The 13,460-nt window shown below is 40.2% G+C and overlaps 1 protein-coding gene across 2 annotated transcripts; it reads left to right on the forward strand.

The window, feature by feature from the left end:
• Positions 1-48: 48 nt before the first annotated feature.
• LOC5516497 (fibroblast growth factor receptor 4) lies at positions 49-12,207 on the forward strand. 2 transcript variants are annotated; one of them, XM_032386265.2, is made up of 14 exons: positions 49-346; positions 1,155-1,763; positions 2,260-2,601; positions 3,050-3,373; positions 4,716-5,039; positions 5,398-5,739; positions 6,519-6,782; positions 7,064-7,251; positions 7,386-7,671; positions 7,904-8,205; positions 8,457-8,650; positions 9,023-9,266; positions 9,902-10,056; positions 10,290-12,207. In XM_032386265.2, the coding sequence occupies exons 1-14, from the start codon at positions 262-264 to the stop codon at positions 10,585-10,587; spliced, it is 3,957 nt and encodes a 1,318-aa protein (XP_032242156.1). In that variant the 5' UTR covers positions 49-261; the 3' UTR covers positions 10,588-12,207. The 2 variants fall into 2 exon arrangements, with proteins under 2 accessions (XP_032242156.1, XP_048589456.1); XM_048733499.1 differs by having other exon boundaries at positions 6,519-6,731.
• The last annotated feature ends 1,253 nt before the right edge of the window (positions 12,208-13,460 follow it).

The raw sequence follows: 13,460 nt of genomic DNA on the forward strand, positions 1-13,460 counted from the left end.
TGAGTTTTTAGGGGTGTGGGAGTCCTGTGTTACACATACCCAGTCTCCCTCAGCGAAGGAGTGCGCGTTCTTTTGCCGAAAGTGAATGAGTCGTTTTCGACTTCCGAACTGTGGCGACATTTTTCGCATTTTCCATCTGTTGACCGCCCTTTTTACCGGTCGATCTCTCTGAATGACTAACCAACAAGGATCACGTAGGACTGATTTTATTTTACTGTAAGCATTCTTTCTCTGCACTTATTTTAATATTGTTATTGTGAAATGTCGAGGCTTGGCTTTCTCGGAGGGCGCTGGACTTGGCATGCCTTCACTGTTGTTATTGCTCTGTTTGTCATTTCAACCCAAGGTATGTAACATAACAATTGTATTTGTATAATGCTCCATTTATTGGTTGATTGAATCAATCGTCAGGTTGTAACAAACTGTACGTTTATGTTACATCTTTCGGGGGAGTTATAAACATGTCTATTTTGAACTCCGCTGTGTAACATTCGAATTCAACCCAAATTTCTTGTCCGAATTCAACCCAAATTTCTTGTGACATCTTTTCAACAGATTCACTTGATATTGTGTTAGGTGAATCAATACTTCAATCGAGATTATAGTAAATTACGTCTAGATGTTTACTTTCTGTTAAAATAAGTAAGTACATTGTTATATTTATATTTAAGTTAACGCGTGCATATATGGGAACGAACTGGAGTACTTGACTTGATGCATCATAAAACAAAACAACCTTCAAACTTGTATCAGTAAACAAATCAAGTCTACCTGGGTTAGATTTTGTTTGTTTTACTGATTGTCAGTTCGCTTGTGTATCAGTTGAATAGTCCCTATGAACTTCTTTTTATTCTGACACAAAAGCAGCGTTAATCAACCGAAAGCATTTATTATCTAATGAATTGTTATTTTACCAATCCCAACGGTCTACTTCTCTGAATATTTTCTATCTAGCTTTGTGTCCTTTTCCTGGTCCCTAAAAAGAACTTGATGCTCAAGTGTGAGAGGAATTCATTAATTACAGTTCTTTCCTGTAAATCTGAAAAATTTCCAGCCATAACTTTACAAAATGCTTAGTGTATGTGTGAGGTGTAATTTATTTTGTTTACATGTAGAGAATGAAACACTGACTGCATGCATTTTTTAATCCCCAGTTTCTTCTTCTGAATTCAAGTTCCTTGTTACACCCCTACCTTTTGCAACTGTGGCATTTGGTGCCAACTATGAGATGGATTGTAGAACAAATGACAAAAACGCCACCACATCCCTGTTCTTTAGAAAGAACCCAACATTTCCTTCAAAGGAAAAATACACAGAACCCAAAAAGCTTATTAAAGTTGGAGACATCTATTCAATTATTTATTTTGGCGTGAACGATTTTGGTGCATATCAGTGCCGCGCCACAAATGCTTCAGGATTTGTAATTCAAAATGTCGAAGTCAACTTATATGGTAGGCCTGATGTGACTCCAGATGTGAAAATAGTTCCCGATCAAGCTGTGGTACTCACTATTGGTCAACATGTAAATCTAACATGCATTTCTGCAACTCAAACCACTCTGAAATGGTTAAAGCAAGAGGATGGTAGTGATATTGAAATTCCTCTTAGTCAGACTGTCTCTACAAAAGATGTCAATACCAATCAACATAAGTTAATTTTAATGATCAAAGATACTCAGTTAGCTGGTGATGCAATGTATAAGTGTTTGATGATAGCAAGCAATGGAAAACAAAACTTTAAACTTGCATCAGTGATTATCTATGGTGAGTAGAGGTTATGTTTTATAATTACAAACAAGCTCTAACTTAGCAGATAATGCACTTATAAGGTTGGATAGGGCTGGGTCTCAGTACTTGGGCACTAGCACAACAAAACTATACATATAATTCTTGATTCATTGGAATCTTTGAATGGAATACCAGTACAATGGCAAATACAATATTGCAATTGTTTTTTTTTTCTTGCACTTGCATTCAACTGGAGGTGCTTACATCCTAGTGAAAACCAATGATTGCCACTAAGGGCATCCCTTTTAGATTCTTTGTTTTCTGTATTTAAAAATAGTAAATATAAAATGAGAGAAACAAAAAATACATTTAAATAAAAAAAAGGCTTTAACAGATACAGTCCTTACTGTAATTATTAGTGTCTGTTTTGCATTTTAAATATCTCAAATATTTCAAATGTTCCTTTTTCTTTAGAGTGTTTGTAAATATATATTGCAATCATAATTGTTTTATTCTCTATTGTCACTTTTAGCTCCAGAAAAACCAAACATCATTTCTAAGTCTGCGAATGTGACGAGGAGTGAGGGAGCAACTGTACAAATTGACTGCTTAGCAAGGGGTTATCCTTACATCAAGTCATTCAAGTGGTTCATTGATGGCAAAGAAATCACTGTACCAAATTGTAAAGTCACTGCCCTAAATAAATGTGAAAACTGGAGGTACATTATGTCAGTGCAGGTACCAAAAGATAGGGAAATGAAAAGTTTTTTGACCATTAAGAACACGAAATATCCTGCAGACCATGGTGCTTACAGATGTGTTGCCATGAACTCAGAGGGTCAGGATGAAGCCACCATCTTCATTAATATTGAAGGTACAGTGCAATCAACACTAAACATAGAACCTATAAAGGTTGTTCTCACTACTACGGAAGTAAATGGAGACAGAAGGTGTCATACATTGTTAATTACTTTTATAGTGCATGGCTTAATCGCGATCACGAGTTTAGCCAAAACAGGGGATCTCGGCCTTGATATACACACATACAGTATACACAAGATTTGATAGAAAATACTAATCTTGAACTTGAAATTTTTTGATTGATTTTTAGCTTAAACTATAAAAATTCGCATAGTAAGGTTTAGTAAGTATTAACAGTAGTAACATTTCGGAAGATCAAAATGCATCTTATTCACTATTTATAAAGCCTCACAATGGAACTTTTAGCTTTATCTGTTCATCTACTATATGCAACCAGCTCCCCACCCTAACACATGAACAAAACAGTGCACTTATGCTATGATTTTGATCTTTTATTTTAGCAAAACCAGTTCTTTCCAAAGAGCGTGATGTATTCCTTGAAGTGAAGAAACTCAGTACTCAAGTGGAATGTACAGTCTTGCATGCCAACCCTAAAGCCTCATTTCAATGGGAGTTCCAAAAAATTAACCCTTTGTTTCCTGATCAGCCTCCTTTTGAGATCCTTTGGATGAATGTTACAGGGTACACTATAACACCTAGCATTGGGGTACCAACAGAAAAAAGCATTTTGTATATTCCGGCCAACTCAGACCCCACTTACTTCAGGTGTATTGCTAAGAACAAGGTTGGAGCTAGCAATTGGACAGTCCAGTACAGACATTCAGGTGAGTAGAAAGATTTGATAGTGTCACAAAAGTGAATACTTTTGTGTTGGATGACAGAGCACATGAGCTACATTTCTTGGGTAGGCGAACATGAAATTCAAATAAGCCCATTTCACTTACAATAAGGTGGAAAATTTCTTTAAGTACTTAGTGAGTAATAGTGAGCAAAATAACAAATGCAACTTTTTTTAATCGATGCGACTTTTGGTAAAGTGTCATTGAAATTTGTGCTTTTCGTCCCTGAGCCCACACACAGTGCAAGGATGCTCAAGGAAAAACTATCTAAAAAGCTGAAATCTCTGTATGTGCATTTCGGTCTCACTTTGTTTGTGTTTTGAAAATTAGCCCGTAATACAAGGAACCAATGGCCATTGTAAGAAATTGTGTCTTCTTTCTCTTTTTAGAATTGCGTATTTTTCAGGTTTTTTCATCATTTTTGGGTAGCCAGCATTTAAATAAGGTTTTCAGAATGTATGGGTAGCCAGATTTTTTTTTTGGGGGGGGGGGGATTCATAATGCATAGATAGCCAGCAGTTTTGTGGGGTTTTTAGAACGTTTTGCCAAGAAAAGGTGTGTGCTTTGAGTTTCATGTTTTAAAACTTGAGCACAATTGTTAAGCAATGTAAAAGGCATAGCCATGTCACTGTAGTGAACCGAAAAAATCAAACCATAAAATACACCTACTTGAAAAAATGTCAGTGCAAATGACAATTCAAAAGGTGACAAAACCAAAAGGTGCTTATAAATGAAATCTAGTTATGTCAGAGCTATACATTAATAGCCTTTAATTGATTATTGCATGATTGATCCATGATTGCATTCCGCTGAGATATTATGGTAATACCGTTTGGTTGTGGAACTACCATTTGCCAATTGCCATGTAAACTGAATTATGGTAATACCGTTTGGTTGTGGAACTACCATTTGCCAATTGCCATGTAAACTGAATTTGCGCTGCATTTTTTTAAATAGGTGTATAAGCAAAAGTGCTGGTTACTTAAAGGCTGGGTTATGGTTTCACATTTAAATCTAGCCTACTGTACGTGTAGTCGTTGACTTGCAAAAACTGGCAGGGTTGGAAAAAAAAGAAAAAATTTTAGCAAACAGATGACTGGTTTCAAAATTTACGCTTTAAGATCTTATGTCGTTAGAAGGTAAAACCCTACTGTGTGCCTAAAAAAAATCTGCCCGAGCAGATACTGGAATTTATCAAAAGCTAAGCTGTTTGTTTCTCTCTCTGTCATGTTTCACTCATCTTAAAATGTGATTTAGGCATCGCTGTGGCATGTTCAAGCAATAATGTTTCCTCTTGTAATCAAATATTGATTTCGTTTTTCCTCAGATGACACCGACTATGTGAAAATTAAGTTTCCACTCTACCGCCCTACGACTGTTGATGAGCATGATATACTAGAAATACACTGCATTGCTTTCAAGCAGTTGGTAAACTCCAATGGCGTACAGTTTTTGCGAGGCAAACAAGTTCTGTCCTCAAGGGCTGATCCGAGAGTCAACATAACAAAAACAAACTTAGATGATGAGTTCTATAACCTCAAACTGACTATTATTAATGTCACAGTGAATGATTCAGGGATGTATGTGTGTGATGCTGTGGGACTTAAGCCTAAGAGGTTTATTAATGATTCAGTTAACATCAATGTCAAAGGTAAGGCTAAGTGTTTTCCCTTAGTTGTTAATGTGTCCCTCACATGTTATCAAATTTAGTAGGATTGTTTAGGAAACGCAGCAAACTTCAAAGGCCAAAATCTTTTTTTTTTTTTTGGCCCTGTCCTGTGGTTGTGTAATTGCACAAGTAGAGTGTAGTACAAGAGAAAATGTTGTACCCACATGCTTTCTTGTACTGAACACTTGGTTTGTGCACAGTCGTGATCACGTGACAAGATTTTTCAACATCAGATAGCACCAGTTAGTAGAGAGTCATCCCTACTAACAATGATGTGAAAAACACAATCTTTGTGTAACTGTGTGTAAGTGTACATCAATCTCTCCCCCTCGAAATACAGCTCTAGCTCCTCCAAAAGTCTCCGGCCTTCTGAATCAGACAGTGAAGCGGGAGAGAGTGTCTGAGGTCAAACTGTTCTGCACAGCAACTGGGCACCCAACACCAAAGATCACATGGTTCAAGGGAACCCCACAAGGCTGGGGTGAGATCACAAACATCTTAAACCTTGTACGGGAGACTGGGTGTTCGAGAAGCCAAGCTGGGTTCTTCTTCTATCAGGACAGCATGGGGAGTCCTCTCATCATCTGTGAACCTAACAACAGAGGCTATTCCGGCACCTACAAGTGTGTTGCTACCAACAAGCTTGACACTGATTTTGCAACAGGATCCCTGAATGTTCTAGGTAATGTAACAGGATTCCTGAATGTTCTAGGTAATGTAACAGGATCCCTTAATGTTCTAGGTAATGCTACAGGATTCCTGCATGTTCTAGGTAATGTAACAGGATTCCTGAATGTTCTAGGTAATGTAACAGGATTCCTGAATGTTCTAGGTAATGTAACAGGATCCCTTAATGTTCTAGGTAATGTTACAGGATTCCTGCATGTTCTAGGTAATGTAACAGGATTCCTGAATGTTCTAGGGAATGTAATGTTCTGGGTAATGTGACAGGATTCCTGAATGTTCTAGGTAATGTAACAGGATTCCTGAATGTTCTAGGTAATGTAACAGGATTCCTAAATGTTCTAGGTAATGTAACAAGATTCCTGAATGTTCCAGGTAATGTAACAGGATTCCTGAATGTTCTAGGTAATGTAACAGGATTCCTGAATGTTCTAGGTAATGTAACAGGATTCCTGAATGTTCTAGGTAATGTAACAAGATTCCTGAATGTTCCAGGTAATGCAACAGGATTCCTGAATGTTCTGGGTAATGTAACAGGATTCCTGAATGTTCTAAGTAATGTAACAAGATTCCTGAATGTTCCAGGTAATGTAACAGGATCCCTGAATGTTCTAGGTAATGTAACAGGATTCCTGAATGTTCTAGGTAATGTAACAAGATTCCTAAATGTTCCAGGTAATGTAACAGGATTCCTGAATGTTCTAGGTAATTTATGTATAGGTTAAACGGATCCCTGAATAGCAATTGGTATAAAATGTCATTGTATTACACTTTCAGAGAAAGCAAAGATAGTGTCACCGAAAAGCAAAACAGTTCTTGTGCGCCCTGAAGAACACTTCAATCAAAGCTGCCATGCGAGCGGCAACCCTGTACCCAAAGTAATGTGGATGCGACCTGGTAAAGCTGGTACCAAGGTCCTTAGCACAGGCCAAGGAAGTGCCCTACTTGTGATTGACAAGATGTCAAAAGACGATATTGCTAACTACACATGTAATGCAACCAACTATAAAACAGACTCCTTAGTGTTTGCTTTGAAAATAGGTATGAATGTAGCAGATTTGCATCATTGGAAGAAACACTAATACAAAACTTTTATGCTATAGTTATGATAGAAAATTGTTTTGTTTTTGGACTTTGTCCGGGGGAAGGGGGTGGGGGCGTTGGGTGGCACAATTTGCTGGCTGACGAGAAGTCAGCGATACTCTACCAGAAGATGCAGTCCACCCAGAAGGGCAAAGGACATGACAAATGAAACTGAAACTGCAAATTGTAATATCAAATAAGTAAAACGTAGAAATTTAAACAGCGTTTTGATTTTCTAGATTTACCAGTCTCTAGCCAGGCTACGCCGCTTCTTACCACGGGTGAGGTCACAGGAATCGTAATAGGCTGTGTGGCATTTGTATTTTTTATTTTGATAATCTTTGGGATCATGTACTGGAGACACAAGCAAGAGATTAAAGAGTACCGCGAGATCTACTTCCTGAGGACAGGGCAGTCAGACTATAAGGTGAGAGAACAGGACAGACAGAACAGGTTAGTTCTGCAAGACAGACATAGACCATTTCATTACGGAAGAGTTAACTGTATTATTAGTCATACACTTCAAAATGTATATAGGTGAGACTTGGTTTGCTCTTATAGCTGGATCCAGACCGAAGCCTTTTGGAGCAATGCAACGACCTTCCTTATGACCACGACTTTGAGTTCCCAGAAGAAAGACTCGTTCTTGGAAAATCCCTCGGCCAAGGCGCATTTGGCCAGGTGCTTCGTGCTGAAGCTATTGGGATGTCTGCATTCAAACCCAGAGACAAAGCGCCGGAAGCTGTTAAGATGAGGGACAAGTTTAGGAGATCATTCAGGAAGAAAGGGGCAGAGTATAACAGCATGAGAAGCACGAAGACCACTGTTGCTGTAAAATGCCTTAAGGGTAAGTGAATAGAAACTGTCTCAAGAAGGTGCTCCGCTTTTACAAGCAAATATTATGAACACTGGAAATGTAAAATATAAATAAAATAGTCAAAATGCAGGAGCCAAAAAACACTATGCTATTATCTCTATGTTACTGTTCAACTATCTTAGTATTTGAATTTGACAAATCTTTGAGCGTCTTGATACTCTAAAGTGGATGACGCTAACAAAAATATTCCTTTTTAATTTAGAAGGAGCAAGCGAAAGTGACTACAAAGACCTGGCCTCAGAGCTCAAGATCCTTATCCATGTGGGCGAACACAAGAACATCGTGAATGTGCTCGGCGCATGCACGCGAGGCAGAAGACTCATGGTCATCATAGAGTTTGCACCCTACGGCAACTTGCTAAGTTTTCTTCGAGCAAGACGCGAGGTCTTTGAGCCGACTTGGACCAAAACTAACCCCGATCCAGAAGCTGAGTATACGCTTGTGGACACATCGATGGCCTCCTATCAGATCTCCAAGGGAATGGAGTTTTTAGCCAGGAAAAAGGTGTGTAATTTCCATAAACAATCCAGTCATCCGCACTATGAGCCATCATCTCCATTACCACCGCCATTAAATCCTCCTGTGTTAATCCTTCTCCCCCCCCTCTCCTCACAGGTGGAATCACATGTGGCTCAGTGTTAGCGCATCAGCATACGGAGCCTCTCACCTCTGCTTAAACAAATTCGATTCATACTTTCATAACGTAACAGCAATCCCGGTGCAAATCCCGATATGTTCTTTGCTTTCCCCATTAGTGCGTACACCGTGACTTGGCGGCCCGTAATGTGCTAGTAGGACCGGACTATGTCATGAAAGTGTCCGACTTTGGTTTGGCGCGTGACATCTACCAGGATGACCTGTATGTTAAAACGACAAGCGGTCTGCTGCCCGTCAAGTGGATGGCACCAGAATCTCTCTTTGATCGCGTCTACACGGAGAAGACTGATGTGTAAGAAGGATGCAAAAAGCTCTCTTGTTTCTGTCTCTTGTCCAGAAATCATAACCCCTTTTGTTTTTTCATCAATCACGCAACCGTTTTACCCAATTTTACCCCTGTGTTTCACACTCTACTTGCGGCCGAACTTACCAGGTCAATGTTAATTCAACTATCCTTCACCACCAGGCGGTCGTACTAACCAGGTCATTTAGAATTAACTCAACTATATTTCACCACCAGGCGGTCATACTTACCAGGTCAATTAATGTAAACTTAAATATCCTTCACCACCAGATGGTCGTACTAACCAGGTTTCTTAATGTTAACTCAACTATCCTTCACCACCAAGCGGTCGTACTAACCAGGTCCCATTTCTCATTCTAGCTGGTCATTCGGCATTCTGCTTTGGGAGATCATGACACTTGGCGGCACGCCGTACCCAGGCCTCCCGACCGAGCAGCTCCTGGACTACCTTAGTGAGGGTCAGCGGATGGCGCAGCCGCAGAACTGCCCTCTAGAAATCTACACGATCATGCGCGACTGCTGGATGCAGCTGCCAGATCAGAGGCCTCACTTTGGCACGCTTGTTGAGAGACTTGGTAACGTCTTGGAGAGGAACGTTGCTAAGGTAGTTAACGTTGCTAAGCCGGCTATTGTTGCGAAGGTAACTTACGTTGCTAAGGCAGCTAACGTTGCTAAGCTTACTTTTTTAGTGGTGCCAAAGCGCCCAATGTAAAAAGGAATAAAAAGGTTTGCACTTGATAAATACCAGATTGCCGTTCAAACCTGAGGCAAATGCGGGGAATCTCTCCTTTGAACATTAAAATTGAAATAACCGAGAAGGTCACAACAAGGATGATTGCAAAATCTTGCCGTCGTATATCTCTTAGAATGGAGTTTTACCAGGGACACATGGGCTTCGAAGACGCGCCCGAAAAGAGTACCTACACGCTAAACACTCAATTCTTAACTAGTTACTACAAAGATTCAAAAGAAACAGAAATATAATCAGACTACAATCTTTTTTCTACCTTAGTGAACACAGATAGTTGGGTTTTCAGTGCACACGTCCTCGTCCTCGCTAGACCGTGAAACTTGGTGTTTTCACGTTTGTGGACAGAGGCTGAAATATACCAGGCATTTTCACGTTATTGTTTTAAATTATATATGTTTTTTTTGTCGTTGCTGTCGCCCTTGCTCAAACTCCCTACTGAAAACGATTGTTGGGTTAGCTCTTACTAAAAACTGTGGTTGGTTTTGCAGGACAATCCTTACCTCCAGCTTCTAGCAGATGACAAAACTGGAGCAACAGACTACTACTTGACTCCATGCGATGAGAGACTGCAGAGAAAGAGGACAGAAGGGGTGGACGGATACGAGGAGCCCAACACCTCCCCCCTGGGGGAGCCCTCCTCTAGGTAACTAATACGCCCCCATACCCTCCTTTAAATGTTAGACATCCGTATGAGGGTCCAAGGAGCCCGACCGGCACTCCCCCCAAGGGAGGTTACTATTTCGTTTCCCCGCACCCTCTGTCATTTTTCGCCATTTCACACACCCCATCCGGATACGAGGAGCCTTAAAATCCGGGGAGCCTTCCTGTAAGGCAATATTCAAACAGTTTAATTGATTTCCTTTGTGCGTTTTGCAGGTACAATTCTCCGTTGCCGTCATTGCCGCCCGACGTCCACGAGGCGTCCGACGACGAGATCGCAAATTCACCCCTGCCTAGCGTCCCTCCCTCGTATGACGAGGCTACAAAGCGAAATAATCACCATGACAACCATGGCAGCGCTGAGAGCGGCATAGACGTGAACGACAAGCCTGTCGAGCGGGCAGAGGAGCAGCGTTTGTTATTAGAACCACCGGACGACCACGAGTACGTCAACGCAAATGCCGACAGAGGAAAGGGCAAAGGCAAGGGCAAAAGGCTAGAGTCACTCGTATGAGGCTTAGAGAAACAAGGAGGAAAATGGAAGTGTTGTTGAGCAGAAGCTAGTCTCTCGTAAGCGACTCGCCGCTTATTGTTGGACGTCGCATCCTTTCCGGCCATTGTCACGTCCACGAGAAAATGAGTGCGTTGTCCATCCCCACGATGGACAAAGGTTGATAACGCACGTGACGGCCCGCTGAAAGCTCCCGATCTTACAAGACCGGGCCCTAACAGGGGGGAAGGGGTCTGAAACCCCGATTTGAGATATTGATCGGCTCGATGGATAACAGAAGTGGAACTCGAAGAAAAAAAGAGTCATAATAGTCTTACTCACATGCGATGAATAGTAAAATACTCAAAGTAAAAAAATATTATATAGAAGAATTTATAGATGTATTAGGTAAGAGAAACAAACGTTCATTCAAATTTTCTTTGCTAGAAGTAATTTCGGCGCGTCTGAACCCTCTTACTGTAAAATTAGAGACGTCCCAAGATTTTTATATGAAAAAAAAGCACACGATGTCTGATCAACTCCAGAGCTTTCTAACATCATTAGTTAGATAAAAGCCCCGTTCAAACTATGATGATGAGTAAAAACACAATTTTCAATTCAAAAGATTTTCTCCTTTTTAACGATTCGTTGCTGGATGGATTGTCAGATTATCTAGGGATTCACAGTATTAAATTTGACAGTAAACCAAGCATTTTTTCCAACCTATCAATATTTGAACTAGGCGTAGAGTTAATTGGTATGTCTGTACACCGATAGGAGATATTGTAGTGTATAATACTGAAATAGGTCCACAGGTTAAAAACGAATTGTGATATTTGAAGACTTCTATCCTTCGAAGAGGTCTATAATTTATTTATTTAATATCTAGGTAAAATGTTGAGCAATGACATGTTTCAAGAAGAATTTATCAAACAAGTTTTATTGGATTGTTTTATTGAAACCATTATGGAAGATTACTAAATATAGATTGTTTGATAAGCTTTTAAACTTTTTAGTATAATCGTTTTGCCAAGGTTGTTGTTACGTGGGCATGGTTCTGATCTAATATTGTTGTCTCAAGACAATCAGCGGATATATATCAAAGACAGGCCTTCTCCTGGGTTACAACTTCTATATCCATATGAGTGCAAATTTCTTTCCGTCGTCTTTTTTCTCCTTCAAACTATTGTGCGATTATTAAAGTTTCGTTCTCAATAGATTCAGAAGATGGCATTTTTATTTATTGTAGTCTTGTGTGGCACATTCTCGGATATGCGTCTCCGGTTAACTTGCCAGATTATGTGTGCCAGCTTGTAGAATGTATTCAGAAATCTGTTCTACATATTATCTGTCCCGAGCTCTCCTATGATGTCGCCCTTGAGGACTGTAGCTTACACGGGCTGGATGAGCGCCGCGTTACTGCGTGCTGTAATACCATCCCAAGTATCCCCAGTCGTCGGGTTTTTGTGCTCCTGTTGGCTTGACCATCTCTCAGATGCTACTAGGAGTGTCCTGTCCCTAGGACAGAACAACTTGGCAATCTCGTAACGTATAAATATGTATAGCTTCCAATAGCTATCGACCACCCATGTAAGTTAGTCCTGGAGACTACGATCAATGGTAATAAACTGATTATTATTATTACATTATTATGAAATAGAATAAACGCCCCCTCCGCGATAAGCGCTCCCATTCCAATAACCCCCCTCCACAAATGACCATAGGGGAATTGAATAAGGGTTCTCAAATCATTACGTTATATTACGTAATTTTAACCAACGTGTCTCATCGGCTCTGAGAGGCTGGTGGGCTAAGAATTGGTACAATAGTTGGCGCGGCCAACTTCTATTTATCAGCTTGAGCTTCCTTTATATCAACCCCCCCTCGCCTTGGCTTATGCACGGTCAACCAAGAAACCCCTCTATATATAGCAATGAAACGCCAATTTCATAAAACAACTGCTGTAGACGATAAATTCCATGATTAGTATTGAGAACACATTGCAATGGCATTTTTGCTTTTTACAGAAGTTTGCTTTGTGGATTTTTTGCGTCCCGTCTGGTATGCTTATTTCAGGGGCGGTGGATTGGGTGGATATCCATATGAAGAAAACGTTGTCGTTTTGGGGGTCTGGTACCAAGAAATCATAGATTCTTTTCCAAAACTTTCTCCATTGACCAAAGATGGTCACAGTCACTGTTTTTCTCTTCTGATTACAAGTCATAAAGTTTACAAAGCACCTGCGGTATGACAAATATCATGCAGTTTTTCCAAATAAGAAATATATTAGTTTCCTTACATGGGAGTGACTGCGTTTGGCAAAAACGACAATTTTTGGCTAAATTTTCTTGCACCCCCCCCCCCCCCATTTGCAGTAAAAAAAATAAATGAAAAGTCACTTTGTTCAAAGAAAACAAATGTCTGAGGGATGGGAGGTACTGTCCATTTTCCTTGACTTTTACTTTGCTGACGCGACAAATCTAATTCAGCGTGAAAGTATTGTAAAATCTATGTAGTGACCTACCAAGAACCACGATCAGTTATTAGCCGTCTATCCGGCCATTATCCACCCCCATTTTGAAGTCCTGGACCGCCCCTGTATTTGGCTATTTTTATATCTTTATGACCTTTGCGTTTAGAAAAGGCGCGATCTCCTGCTATTCTTTGGCTTCAGCATAGGCTCTTTCCTGAGGGGAGGGGGGAGAGAGCTTTATTCTCTCTCGCGGGCCTTCAAAATATGAACTACATTTGATTTGAGCTGACCACTTTTTTGTTTAAGATGTAGATGACTTAGAAATAATAGGAAAAGCGACATAAGGCTTCCCGTGATTTACTGCACGCCGTCGTAGACCATGACACAGCATGAAAAATATCTGCTGAGTCATGCACGTATGGAC

This window comes from Nematostella vectensis, chromosome 10 (genome assembly GCF_932526225.1).
Source record: "Nematostella vectensis chromosome 10, jaNemVect1.1, whole genome shotgun sequence".
In the NCBI taxonomy this organism is placed as follows: Eukaryota; Metazoa; Cnidaria; class Anthozoa; order Actiniaria; family Edwardsiidae; genus Nematostella; species Nematostella vectensis.